This window comes from Agelaius phoeniceus, chromosome 20 (genome assembly GCF_051311805.1).
Source record: "Agelaius phoeniceus isolate bAgePho1 chromosome 20, bAgePho1.hap1, whole genome shotgun sequence".
Lineage (NCBI taxonomy): Eukaryota > Metazoa > Chordata > Aves > Passeriformes > Icteridae > Agelaius > Agelaius phoeniceus.
In genome coordinates, this window is record NC_135284.1 from 1,166,870 (window position 1) to 1,176,766 (window position 9,897).

Sequence of the window (9,897 nt, forward strand, 5' to 3'; positions counted from 1 at the left end):
GGTTGCACACCCTGCCGTGGCCAGGGACACCTTCCACTAGACCAGGGCGTTCCAAGCCCCATCCTTGAACGCTTCCAGAGATGGACGGGGCAGCCGCAGCTCCTGTGTGTCCTTGTGGTTTACGGGTGTGCACAGACGCGAGGAGATCGCAGCTTTTTCTGTCTCACATGGGACATTTCAGAGCCCTCCTGGCAGGTGCTACCGACCCCTGCTCTCCCCTGCCCGGGCTGCCCTCAGCACTCTGCCTTTGCACCCGCTGAACTCTGCTGCTCTCCAGGAAAACTGGTTCCCAGTTTGATTTAAAAACTTCCCGAGCCAGAGCCCGTACCAATTCCTTAGCAGCGCGCAGCTCCGGTTAATCACCAGTGACCATTTTTAGTAATAATTCCTGCGGGGCCAAGGACTGCAGGGAAACATCCGCTCCTGCCTCGCTCCCCTTCCCACCATCTGCCCCGGCTCCTCGCGGGCACGGCGCGTACGGCAGCAGGCACACGGGGTCAGTGCATTTAGGGAAAAACACCACCACTGAATTAGAGCAGCGCAGGCAGCGAGGAAATCCTAGCGCTAATCCCTGATCTTTCACTGACACACGGCAAAGCTCGGCCGAGCCGGCTGCTCCCCTCCTCCCCAGCCACAGCTGGAGAACACGGATAATGCTGCATTACCTTCCCTGCAGGGCTGCTGCGATTAACAGCGGCAGAGAGCTCCGAAATCCTCCCGGGATGGGGATGGCAGGGATTAATACTCGGCTAGATGCTCCCCCAGGACCATTTGCCAATGCCGTGCCCCATTTTCTTTATTCTTTGCTATTTACTTTTATTTTTTGCTGGGACCTGGGTGGTGTTTAATCTCATTTGGCAGTTATGGATTGTCTCCAAAACAATCAATGTCTGTGCATTCATCTGCATCGCTCAGCTGATCCCACAGGGACGAGCATCCAGCGCCGGCGGGAGCCCCGGGCAGAGCATCCCTGCTCTCACTGGCCGAGGAACCAACTTTGCTCCATGTTTCCAAGGGGGGAAACAAAACCTTTGGTGGTATCAGGCAGCTCTGCCTCAAATTAATTTCGGTGCCGTCGGGAAAATATCCTGTGTCATTCTGCAAATCAGGCAGAAAATGATGCTCCCCGTGCCTTCCCTCCTGCCTGTGCACTGTACAGACACGCACGTGTGAGGATGGAGAATCAATGCAGCCAGAGCCTGCGCAGCGGGATTCTATCCCCGCGTTTCATCTTGTATCAAAAATCACGACAAAAATACAGCCCTGCCTTTTGTCAGAAGCAAAATACCCAGAGCTCAGCAAACTGCCAAGTTTTCCATGTTGAAATTTGCGCTGGCAGCTGCTCTCCTCAGCATCCCGGCCAGTCAAACGCCCCGTGGGATGCAGGCAGCCCCAGAGCCCCGGATCCAGGCTGGCAAACCTTCCCCGGTCGGCATCCGCGTGCTCCGAGCTCCTCAGGATCTGTCACGTCAGCAGCTGCGCAGAGGGCGAGCAAGTCATGCGAGAAACGGGCATTTCTTCAAAAAACACAGGACCCGGAGCGTGAATCGCGGCTGAGTCACTGAAACACGAAACTCACTAAAGGGATGAATTAGAGCTATTAGAATATAGAGGTAATTACTCATGAGAACAATGCCCCGCTCCACTCTTTAATGATTACACAAATTAGTGCATAAAATTATGTTAATGGCTCTGCAAGCGGCACATCCACCCAGCCGGCCCGGCGGGAGGGGCCGCAGAGGTGAGGGACCCCCTCAGCCCCCAGGGCAGGGCGAGGGAGCGCCGGGAGAGGCTGCAGCGCATCCTGCGGCTCTGCCCGTCCTGTCCCGCAGCTCTGCCAGGCTCCGTGCCCGTCCTGCGGCTCTGCCAGGCTCCGTGCCCGTCCTGCAGCTCTGCCAGGCTCTGTGCCCGTCCTGTCCTGCAGTTTTGCCGGGCTCTGTGCCCATCTCATGGCTCAGCCAGGTTCTGTGGCCATCCCACGGCACTGCCAGCCTCTGTGCCTGTCCTGCGGCTGTGCCCAGCTCCAGGACCCTCCTGCGGCTCTGCCAGGCTCTGTGCCCATCCCATCCTGCAGCTCTGCCCTGCTCCATGCCCATCCCACCCCACAGCTCTGCCAGGCTCTGTGCCCATCCCACAGCTCTGCCAGGCTCTGTGCCCATCCCACCCCACAGCTCTGCCAGGCTCTGTGCCCATCCCATCCCGCAGCTCTGCCCTGCTCCATGCCCATCCTGCAGCTCTGCCCTGCTCTGTGCCCATCCTGCAGCTCTGCCGGGCTCCGTGCCCGTGCTGTCCCATGACTCTGCCAGGCTCCGTGCCCATCCCATCCTGCAGCTCTGCCGGGCTCCGTGCCCATCCCATCCCATCCTGCAGCTCTGCCGGGCTCCATGCCCATCCCATCCCATCCTGCAGCTCTGCCGGGCTCCGTGCCCATCCCATCCCATCCTGCAGCTCCGCCAGGGCAGCACAAAGCACTGCAGGGACCACGCAGGGCAGGTGGGTGCATCACTGGCTCACCTTCAGAGAGGGATTTTAGGGAACGCTTATTACCCAGGGAACTGCCTGGAATCTTCATTTTCCCCAATAATTCAGCTTTCCGTTTGAAACCGCTCCAAGTGCAATTCCAGACAAATCTGCTCTTCCCGTGCAGGTGCAGCCGGGATCATTCTGCACTCGGCATGGGGGACTCACCAAAGCTGGAGCTGTTCTAAGCCAGTCTAGAAATTACTCTAATTTTTCTGCACAGCTAAAACCTCTGCTGTTATCAGGAGCAAGAAACCTCACAGCACAACCAACACACACAGATCAATGAAAGGATCTCCTGTTCTAAAGCAGAAGTTTCTGTTCGAAAAAAAAAACAACCCAAACAAACAGAAAAAAAACCCCCAAACTGTGGTTTCTGGGAGAAACCACAAGTTTTCTAACCGTTTCTATTTCGGAGCTGGTGCTGGCTTTATGAAGCACGGGGCTATCAGGACGCTGTGCGATGGAGGAGCAGAGACTCCCTGGGTCCGCAGGCGCTGCCCGGAGCGCTGGCCGCACAAAGGAGGCAGTATCGGGCCGGGCTCCGGCAGCTGCGGGCCCAGGCCGCCACGGAGGGGCCGCCAGCCCTGGGCGCACAATCGGCCTCAGTTGTACCAACAAAGCGGCACTATCGGGACAGATTCCCTGCGGGAACGGGGCAGCTCATCCCGCGCTAGCGGGCGGGGAACGCTCCCTGCTCGCTGTGCAGCAGGAACTCACCTGCTCTGGGCCAGGAGAGGGGGCTGCGTTTGGTGTCCCCTGCAATTCCATTTCCCCACCCCTTCTCTCTCTTCAAACAGAATGGACTCTCAAAATATTTAGTTTCAGGAAGAACACATTGATGAAAGAAGACACCTTGCCTTGGTTGGCATCTGTTGAAATGCAAGCAAACACCTTCCAGGAAGAGGTGCTGGTGGAACAGCCTGTTCCCACTAATGCACAAAGATACTGAAACCAGTGCCAGCTTTGCCCCCAGCCCCAGCCAGGTCGGTGGATGGCTCCCAGGAAGCAGATTCCCCTCGGGGGAAGCCAAACAGGCACTTACCAGATTCACTTTCACCCTTGGAGAAGCTGAAGGGCAAAGGAGATGGCAGCAGGCTCCCCGGGTAGTGCCAGGCACGAGTGTTGCTCCCAAAACTCACCAACTCCTCATCATCCCTGTCACAATGTTAATGAACTCATAACGTGGTATAATTAAAAACTGAGAGTGTGTCAGGAGGCACAGCCTCCTCCAGTTAACTTTTCCTACTGCTGTCAAACCTGGTTCATAGCACATTTCTGAGATATTAATTTAATTCCTCTATTTTATGTCAATCAGAGAACATGATGTTCCCCCCGAGGACGGTGGAACACGCTGGATCAGAATCTGAAATTAAAACACGGGGCACTTGGGGAAAGCCTTGCCTCACCCTGTGGTTTCCCTGCTCCAGCACTGCCTGGCTGCTCACAGCACGGTGATGGAAACAATTTATGGGGGAAAAGGGAATGCATGAGAGCTCCACACTGGGAGCAGGTTTATTACAGGATCTCACAGACACCACGGCTGGGACACAGAGAACAGAGTGGGTGGGTGATGCTGGGGCAGGAACAGACCAGCAGCTCCTCCTGCAGTGAGCCCAGCTCTCCCCTTGGAGGGGGAAAGCCAAAACAAGGGAGAACCCAGGAGGGCTCTGTTCCCTCCCATTCTCCAGGTGAGATGGAAAGGATCCTCTCCTCTCCACGGGGAGGATTGCAGCCTTCTGGCACAGGTGTGGGCCCCACCAGCTCTGAGACTCCAGTCAGCAGCTTTGCAGGAAGGTGACACTCCACAGATCCCAAAGCAGAGAACACTGTGCAGCCATCTCCTCTTCCTGGGTGTCAGTGCCCTCCTGGAGCATCCACAGCGTGATCCAAACCACTGAGATAATCTCAGGAGCAAAACATCCTCACATAGCTCCTGCTCCAGTAGTTGATCCACACACAGGTGAGACTTGGAGCACATCCTGCACCCACCAGAAGCAGGCTTGACAAATTACAGCCTTGCTGCAGCTCCAGCACACACACACCTTGCACGGGGAATTCCGAGTTCCAGCCTTCCTGCAGCTACAGCACACACCTTGGACAGGGAATTTCGAGTTCCAGCCTTCCTGCAGCTACAGCACACACTTTGCACGGGGAATTTCAAGTTCCAGCCTTCCTGCACGTGCCTTGCACAGGGAATTTCAAGTCCCAGTTGGCTGAATTGCCCCCAAAGTTGGTGCTCCACACATCAATGAGCTCCTGGTGACCCTGCCTAGAGCCAGCAGCTCTGCCTGCACTCCCTGGCTCAGCTGTTTCAAAGTGGTCCCTCAGGAGTGCCAGTGGGTCACTCCTCCTGCCCGTGGGTCCTTTGAGAGGGATCCTCTCCAAACTCCAGTCCTGGCACACCAAACTCTGCAGGTTTTTCTTCGTGAAACACCCTGAGCACACCTGTACCCATTAAAACCCCTTTCACTTTCCTTCACCAGCAATGGAACAGATCCATTCCCAGTGGAGTTTGGGGTTTTGGGCTGAAGTTCACCTTTGCTGCCCAGCTCCCACCCGTGTGCCATGGAGCCCCCACTGCCATTTCCCACATCCTCACAAACGGCTCTGGTAAGCACAGCCCAGCCTTCCAGGGCCAGAGCCTGCTCTGGGCACCCAAGGGAGCCAAAGGGGGAAGGAAGGTCCAGGCTGGCCCCAGGGGTCACCCCAGATCCCAACTCCTGCTCCCTCCTCCATCCCCCCACAGCAGGGACGGTCACACAGACCAGTTCTGCCCCATTCATGCCCAGGACAAGCCCATGTGATCTCCTATCAACACTCCCTCCTTTAAACACGGGCAATTCATTCTTTTCCCCTCCCCATTGCTGGATTCCACCCATTTCCCAGGGAACTGATCCTTTATTGAGGAGAAGCTCAAACATGGATGTTTCCTGTGGAACACTCCAGCTCTGTTCCACACAAAAGGCTTTTGTCGGGGCCCCAACGCGAGGGCGAGACTGCGACCAACAATGACACGGGCGTGTTTTTGTAAAAATTTTATTTGTCAAAGAAAAAAAGCAATGGCCAATTGAAACCTACGTCATCTTTAACTCCAATTTTGGTCTTTAAATTTAGACAAATGACTTATTTACTTTTTTTTTTTAAAACAAACCCCCCTTTTTCCCCTTTAAGGTTTACCATCTACTCGTGCTGAATCCTTCCAAGGAGATTGCTCCAGCGTACCTCTCCAGGTCCTCGCTTTGCTCCTTTTACCAAAAAAATGCAAAACTCCATCGTGCATCTTAAGGGCTCCAATCGTCAAAAATAGGAAAAAAAAATATCTTTGGAATAGCCAATTGAGTTGAATAAAAAAATCCACACGAATGCGGTTTGGTTGGGGCAGGAATCCACTCCTATGTTCCTGGTAATTTGATCCTGCTCCATGAATCCTTGTAATTCAGCCTCCCTATCCTATCCACATTATGATTTGAATCCAATGATCCAGCTCCAAGGATTGGGATCCAGTGAGCCCTCTCCAATCCAAACCTTTATAACCAGCAAAACCAAAAAAGAGGAGGCAAAAAGTTAGATACTGTAATGAAAAAATAGGATTCTGGGGAATGATCAGTTATGTTTGCCATCAATAAATGCAGATGTACAGTAATAACTATCAATTCCCCAAAACAAACTTTCCAATGGTGATGCTCAGATAATTTCTTTAGAAATGTTAATTACTATTTGGAGGAAACATTGTAAATATTTACAATATGTCAACTGGAAATGCCAACATACTCAGCGCATTGGTGGGTACGAGGTTTTGTGGTTGTAAAAAATGGTTTTTACTAAACTGGAAAAGCTTTAACTGCTCGGTCTATCCACCTACTATGGAATGGCTGGACTACAGCTGCACTCCCAGCTGGAGGGAACGTTAACAATCGGTGTTTTCACACGGATCGTGAGTCAATCGTGAATTAGTCTGAGGGGGCAGGGCTGAGACTTAAATTATTCCCCACTAGGTTTGCTATTTTTATTTTGCTTTCATTCTGGTACTTATAAAAATGCAACAGCCACGCTGTATCAGTCACACAGAGGACATGCAGATTTTAGCAGTATTGATATTATACTCTGATTGCAAGTTCTACTACAAGTGTACGGATACTACGGACATGGACACTTGTAACCAAACGCTGTGGGACAAATAAACCAATGCTCCCCCCCGGCCCGTTATTCCTTTAGAAAACTAGAATGGAATAGAGAATTACAAAAGCAGGGATCTGGCCACAATTGCCCCCCCAGAGAAGGAAGTTTTAAAAGAGAAGAGCAATGGCAGCCTGCGGTCACGAGGACATGCCTGAAGCCACACGTGGGGACACGTAGGTGCTCGGCCTCAATTCCCCTGTCTCTCAGTATAAGGTCAATACTGCCAAGTTCATCTGTGACAATAGCACTTGGAGTCATACCATTGCCTCCATTATTGATCTGATCCTCCTCAATCCTCCTTTTGACAATCCTAAAATGATTGACATGTGCTCCACAATCCTTTAATCCAAAGCATTCTTAATCCATCTCTTCAGATATGTCTACAGAAAGACACACGAAAAGGCAAGATAAAATGTAAGATCCCCCAGAAGAGACAAGTTAGCCACAAACATCCCAACATCCCCAGCTCGTCTCGACCACAGCGGAACACTGAGACATTTACACAGCAATACCACAGCTCCAAGAATGTTGGTATTGAACTAGAACTAAACCAGAACAATCCTGACTGACAGCAATTAAAATACAATTTACCAAAGACAGGAGGGGAATGTCGGTGTCGAGGAGCAAATACTCACTAGGGATTTTACACAAGAATGCAATTCAACACTTCAGCCAATTCGAGTAAAACAGTTGGAATTTAAAAAAAAATAAATGAAAGACTGTACTAAGTAAAGGAAAACTGTATACAACATGGGGTTCTACAAAAAGATCAGAGCTAGAGTGATGTTTATGTACGAGATCGGGATCTGCTGTGGCGGGGAGAGTAGCGTGGAGATCCTCTGCTTCTTCTTGGGGAATAACTGCGGCTTCTGCTGTTGCTGCGACTACGGCTCCTGCTACGACTACGGCTGCGGGACCGAGATCTTCCATAGCTTGGGCTTCTTGGGCCATCAACTTTAACACGGATGTAGGCAGTTTCTCCCTATTGGATAGACAGAACTTTCGATTGAAACGTCGAGGCTTCAGGGCCATGTTTCAGGCATGCTGACAGACTGCAGACAGCGTTACTACGGCCGGGACAGACAGCAGAGCTTACACGTCTATGTCCAGCCTGACCACACACTTATTTAGCTGCTCCGTAACCAAACAATGACCACCACGCGTTCCTTACCTTCACATCCTACTGTTAAGCCCCTTGTATCCAATTCTGGCCAAAGAAAGTAAGTGTGATACCTACCTCGTGAGATCTAAATTTAGTGTTATCCAGCTTTCGCACAGCGTAGGTCATGTCTTCCTTCCGCACAAACTCCACGACACCAGTGCCATCTCGGAAAACATCAGCATAACATACATCACCTGCTTCACGCATGTGATCCTTTAAATCCTGCCAACTTCCACTTGGAGGCAGCCCTAGAGAAAAACCAAAACGTGACTTTAAAACAAGATTAGAGCCTCACCTCCCGCATTACGGCAGCAAAAGCGCAGCGAAGGAGAGGAGCGCTCAGCACCGCGGGGACAGCACCGCTCCCCTCCCAAAGCACACAGGGCCACGCTTTTTAAGGAGAAGCTCGCAGCAGCACCGCGCCCGCAGGACCCCGGGGGAGCACTCAGGCTGAGAGAGAGCAATGACTCACCCGAGACGATCACTCTGTACTCCGAGCGCCGGGACGGGGGGCCGTACCTGCCCCGGGGGGCTCCTCCCCCCCCGCCGCCGCCGCCTCCTCTGCCGGTGCCGCGGCCGCTCCGGGGGAACTCCACGCGGAGGCGATACCCATCGTAGTCGTAGCCGTCCCGCCCGTAGACGGCGTCCTCCGCGTCCCTGCGGGCGGCACGGGGCGGGCGGTGAGCGCGGCCGCCGCACCGCCCGCCGCACCGCCCGCCTTTGTTCCCGCTTCCCGCCCGCCTCTCCCCGCCCGCCGCTTGGCCGGGCCCCGTTAGCGCGGCCCGGGCCGCGGGGCAACGCTCCCGGGCGGGCACCGACGGCTCCGCGGGGCTGGGGGACTCGGGGCAGCGCCAGAGGGCCTCACCTGGGGTCCTCAAACTCGACGAAAGCGAAGGGCGGGCCCCCGCGGCGGTTCTTCAAGTCGATGTCGCGGATGGCGCCGTACTTGTAGAACACGTCCTCGATGTCCTTGGTGCGGATGTCGGGGGGCAGGTTCCCCACGTAGATGCGGCAGTCGTTGTTGCCGGCCGGGCCGCGGATGACGCCGCCGCCGGACATGGCGAGGTCGGCAATGTTTGCGGCGGCGCGGGGCGGTGCGGGCGGCGCGGGGCGGCGGTGGCGGGGCCGGGCCGGGCTCTCGGAGCGCTCGTCACCTCCCCCGACCGCCGCTTCAAAATGGCGCCCGCGGCTCCGCTCGCGCTGCCTCTGCGCGCACCGATCTCACCCCGGGACGCAGCACCGGCCGCAGCACCGCCCGCGCTCACGGCGGACCAGCAGCGCACGCGTCTTCCGCCGCGCCCTCGCTCTTCCGCCCCGCGCATGCGCGGTTCCACCGCAAAGTAGTCCCTCGGTTCTCGCCGCCTCGGAGAAGCCGAGTCCGTGCGGGGGGCCGCAGCTGCGGGGCGCGGGGCTGCGGGAGCTCGATTATAACGTGGGGAGCCTGCGGTCCCCGCGGCAGGTGAGAGACGCTCCTCCCGCCAGCGGCTTAAACGGCGGAGGCCGCGTGACGTCACGTCCGGTGCGGCGCCCCGCGCCTTTAGGCCCGGCCGGGGATGGCGCGGCCCACAATGCACCGCGCGGGACGGCGGGCGCGCTTGGCGCCAAGCGCGGGGCGCCTCCCACAATGCATCGCGGGCGGGCCGCCATGGCGCTGGCCTTGGTGTCCCCGCTCTGTCCTCGGTGTCCCCGCTGTGTCCCCCGGGTGGCCCCGCCGTGGGCTGAAGGGCTCGTTCAATGCGCTGTCCCGGTGTGCCGTGCCCCGGGACAGGAGAAAAGCGCTGTGCCTGGTCCCCGGGGGGCAGGACCCAAAATGGCCGCTCTGGGGGCTCAGGGGGGCACCGAGCTCACTCAGCTTCTTCAGGGTTTAAATCTCCTGGGTTTGGGACTTTGCCCCGCTCGCGGTGTGTCTCCCATTGCTGAACCCATGGGATGGTTCTTGGGGCTCTTGCATCCAACATGATGGGCTTGAGCAAAATAAACTTTAGGGGTGGGCTTGACTTGGTGTCTCAGTTAATAAAAGTGGAGGAACAAAA

At 55.5% G+C, this 9,897-nt stretch overlaps 1 protein-coding gene and 2 long non-coding RNA genes across 3 annotated transcripts; all 3 read right to left on the minus strand.

Moving 5' to 3' along the window:
- Positions 1–778: 778 nt before the first annotated feature.
- LOC143695535 (uncharacterized) lies at positions 779–3,155 on the minus strand. Its single transcript, XR_013184830.1, has 2 exons — positions 2,923–3,155; positions 779–1,578 (listed from the first exon to the last, which is right to left on the minus strand). It is a non-coding gene; the product is annotated as an uncharacterized LOC143695535 (long non-coding RNA).
- Positions 3,156–4,006: 851 nt separating this feature from the next.
- LOC143695536 (uncharacterized) lies at positions 4,007–5,011 on the minus strand. The gene is made up of 2 exons (XR_013184831.1): positions 4,703–5,011; positions 4,007–4,602 (listed from the first exon to the last, which is right to left on the minus strand). It is a non-coding gene; the product is annotated as an uncharacterized LOC143695536 (long non-coding RNA).
- Positions 5,012–5,543: 532 nt separating this feature from the next.
- SRSF1 (serine and arginine rich splicing factor 1) lies at positions 5,544–9,227 on the minus strand. The gene is made up of 4 exons (XM_054646730.2): positions 8,730–9,227; positions 8,337–8,521; positions 7,940–8,112; positions 5,544–7,684 (listed from the first exon to the last, which is right to left on the minus strand). The coding sequence occupies exons 1-4, from the start codon at positions 8,921–8,923 to the stop codon at positions 7,490–7,492; spliced, it is 747 nt and encodes a 248-aa protein (XP_054502705.1). The 5' UTR covers positions 8,924–9,227; the 3' UTR covers positions 5,544–7,489.
- Positions 9,228–9,897: the final 670 nt, after the last annotated feature.

Excerpts from the sequence above, each read along its gene's own strand:
- SRSF1 (XM_054646730.2), bottom strand. The coding sequence starts at position 8,923 with ATGTCCGGCGGCGGCGTCATCCGCGGCCCGGCCGGCAACAACGACTGC. Across the intron at positions 8,113-8,336 it reads GTACAGAGTGATCGTCTCGG|GGCTGCCTCCAAGTGGAAGT; the intron begins GTGAGTCATTGC and ends GTTTTTCTCTAG. Across the intron at positions 7,685-7,939 it reads CTAAATTTAGATCTCACGAG|GGAGAAACTGCCTACATCCG; the intron begins GTAGGTATCACA and ends TCTATCCAATAG.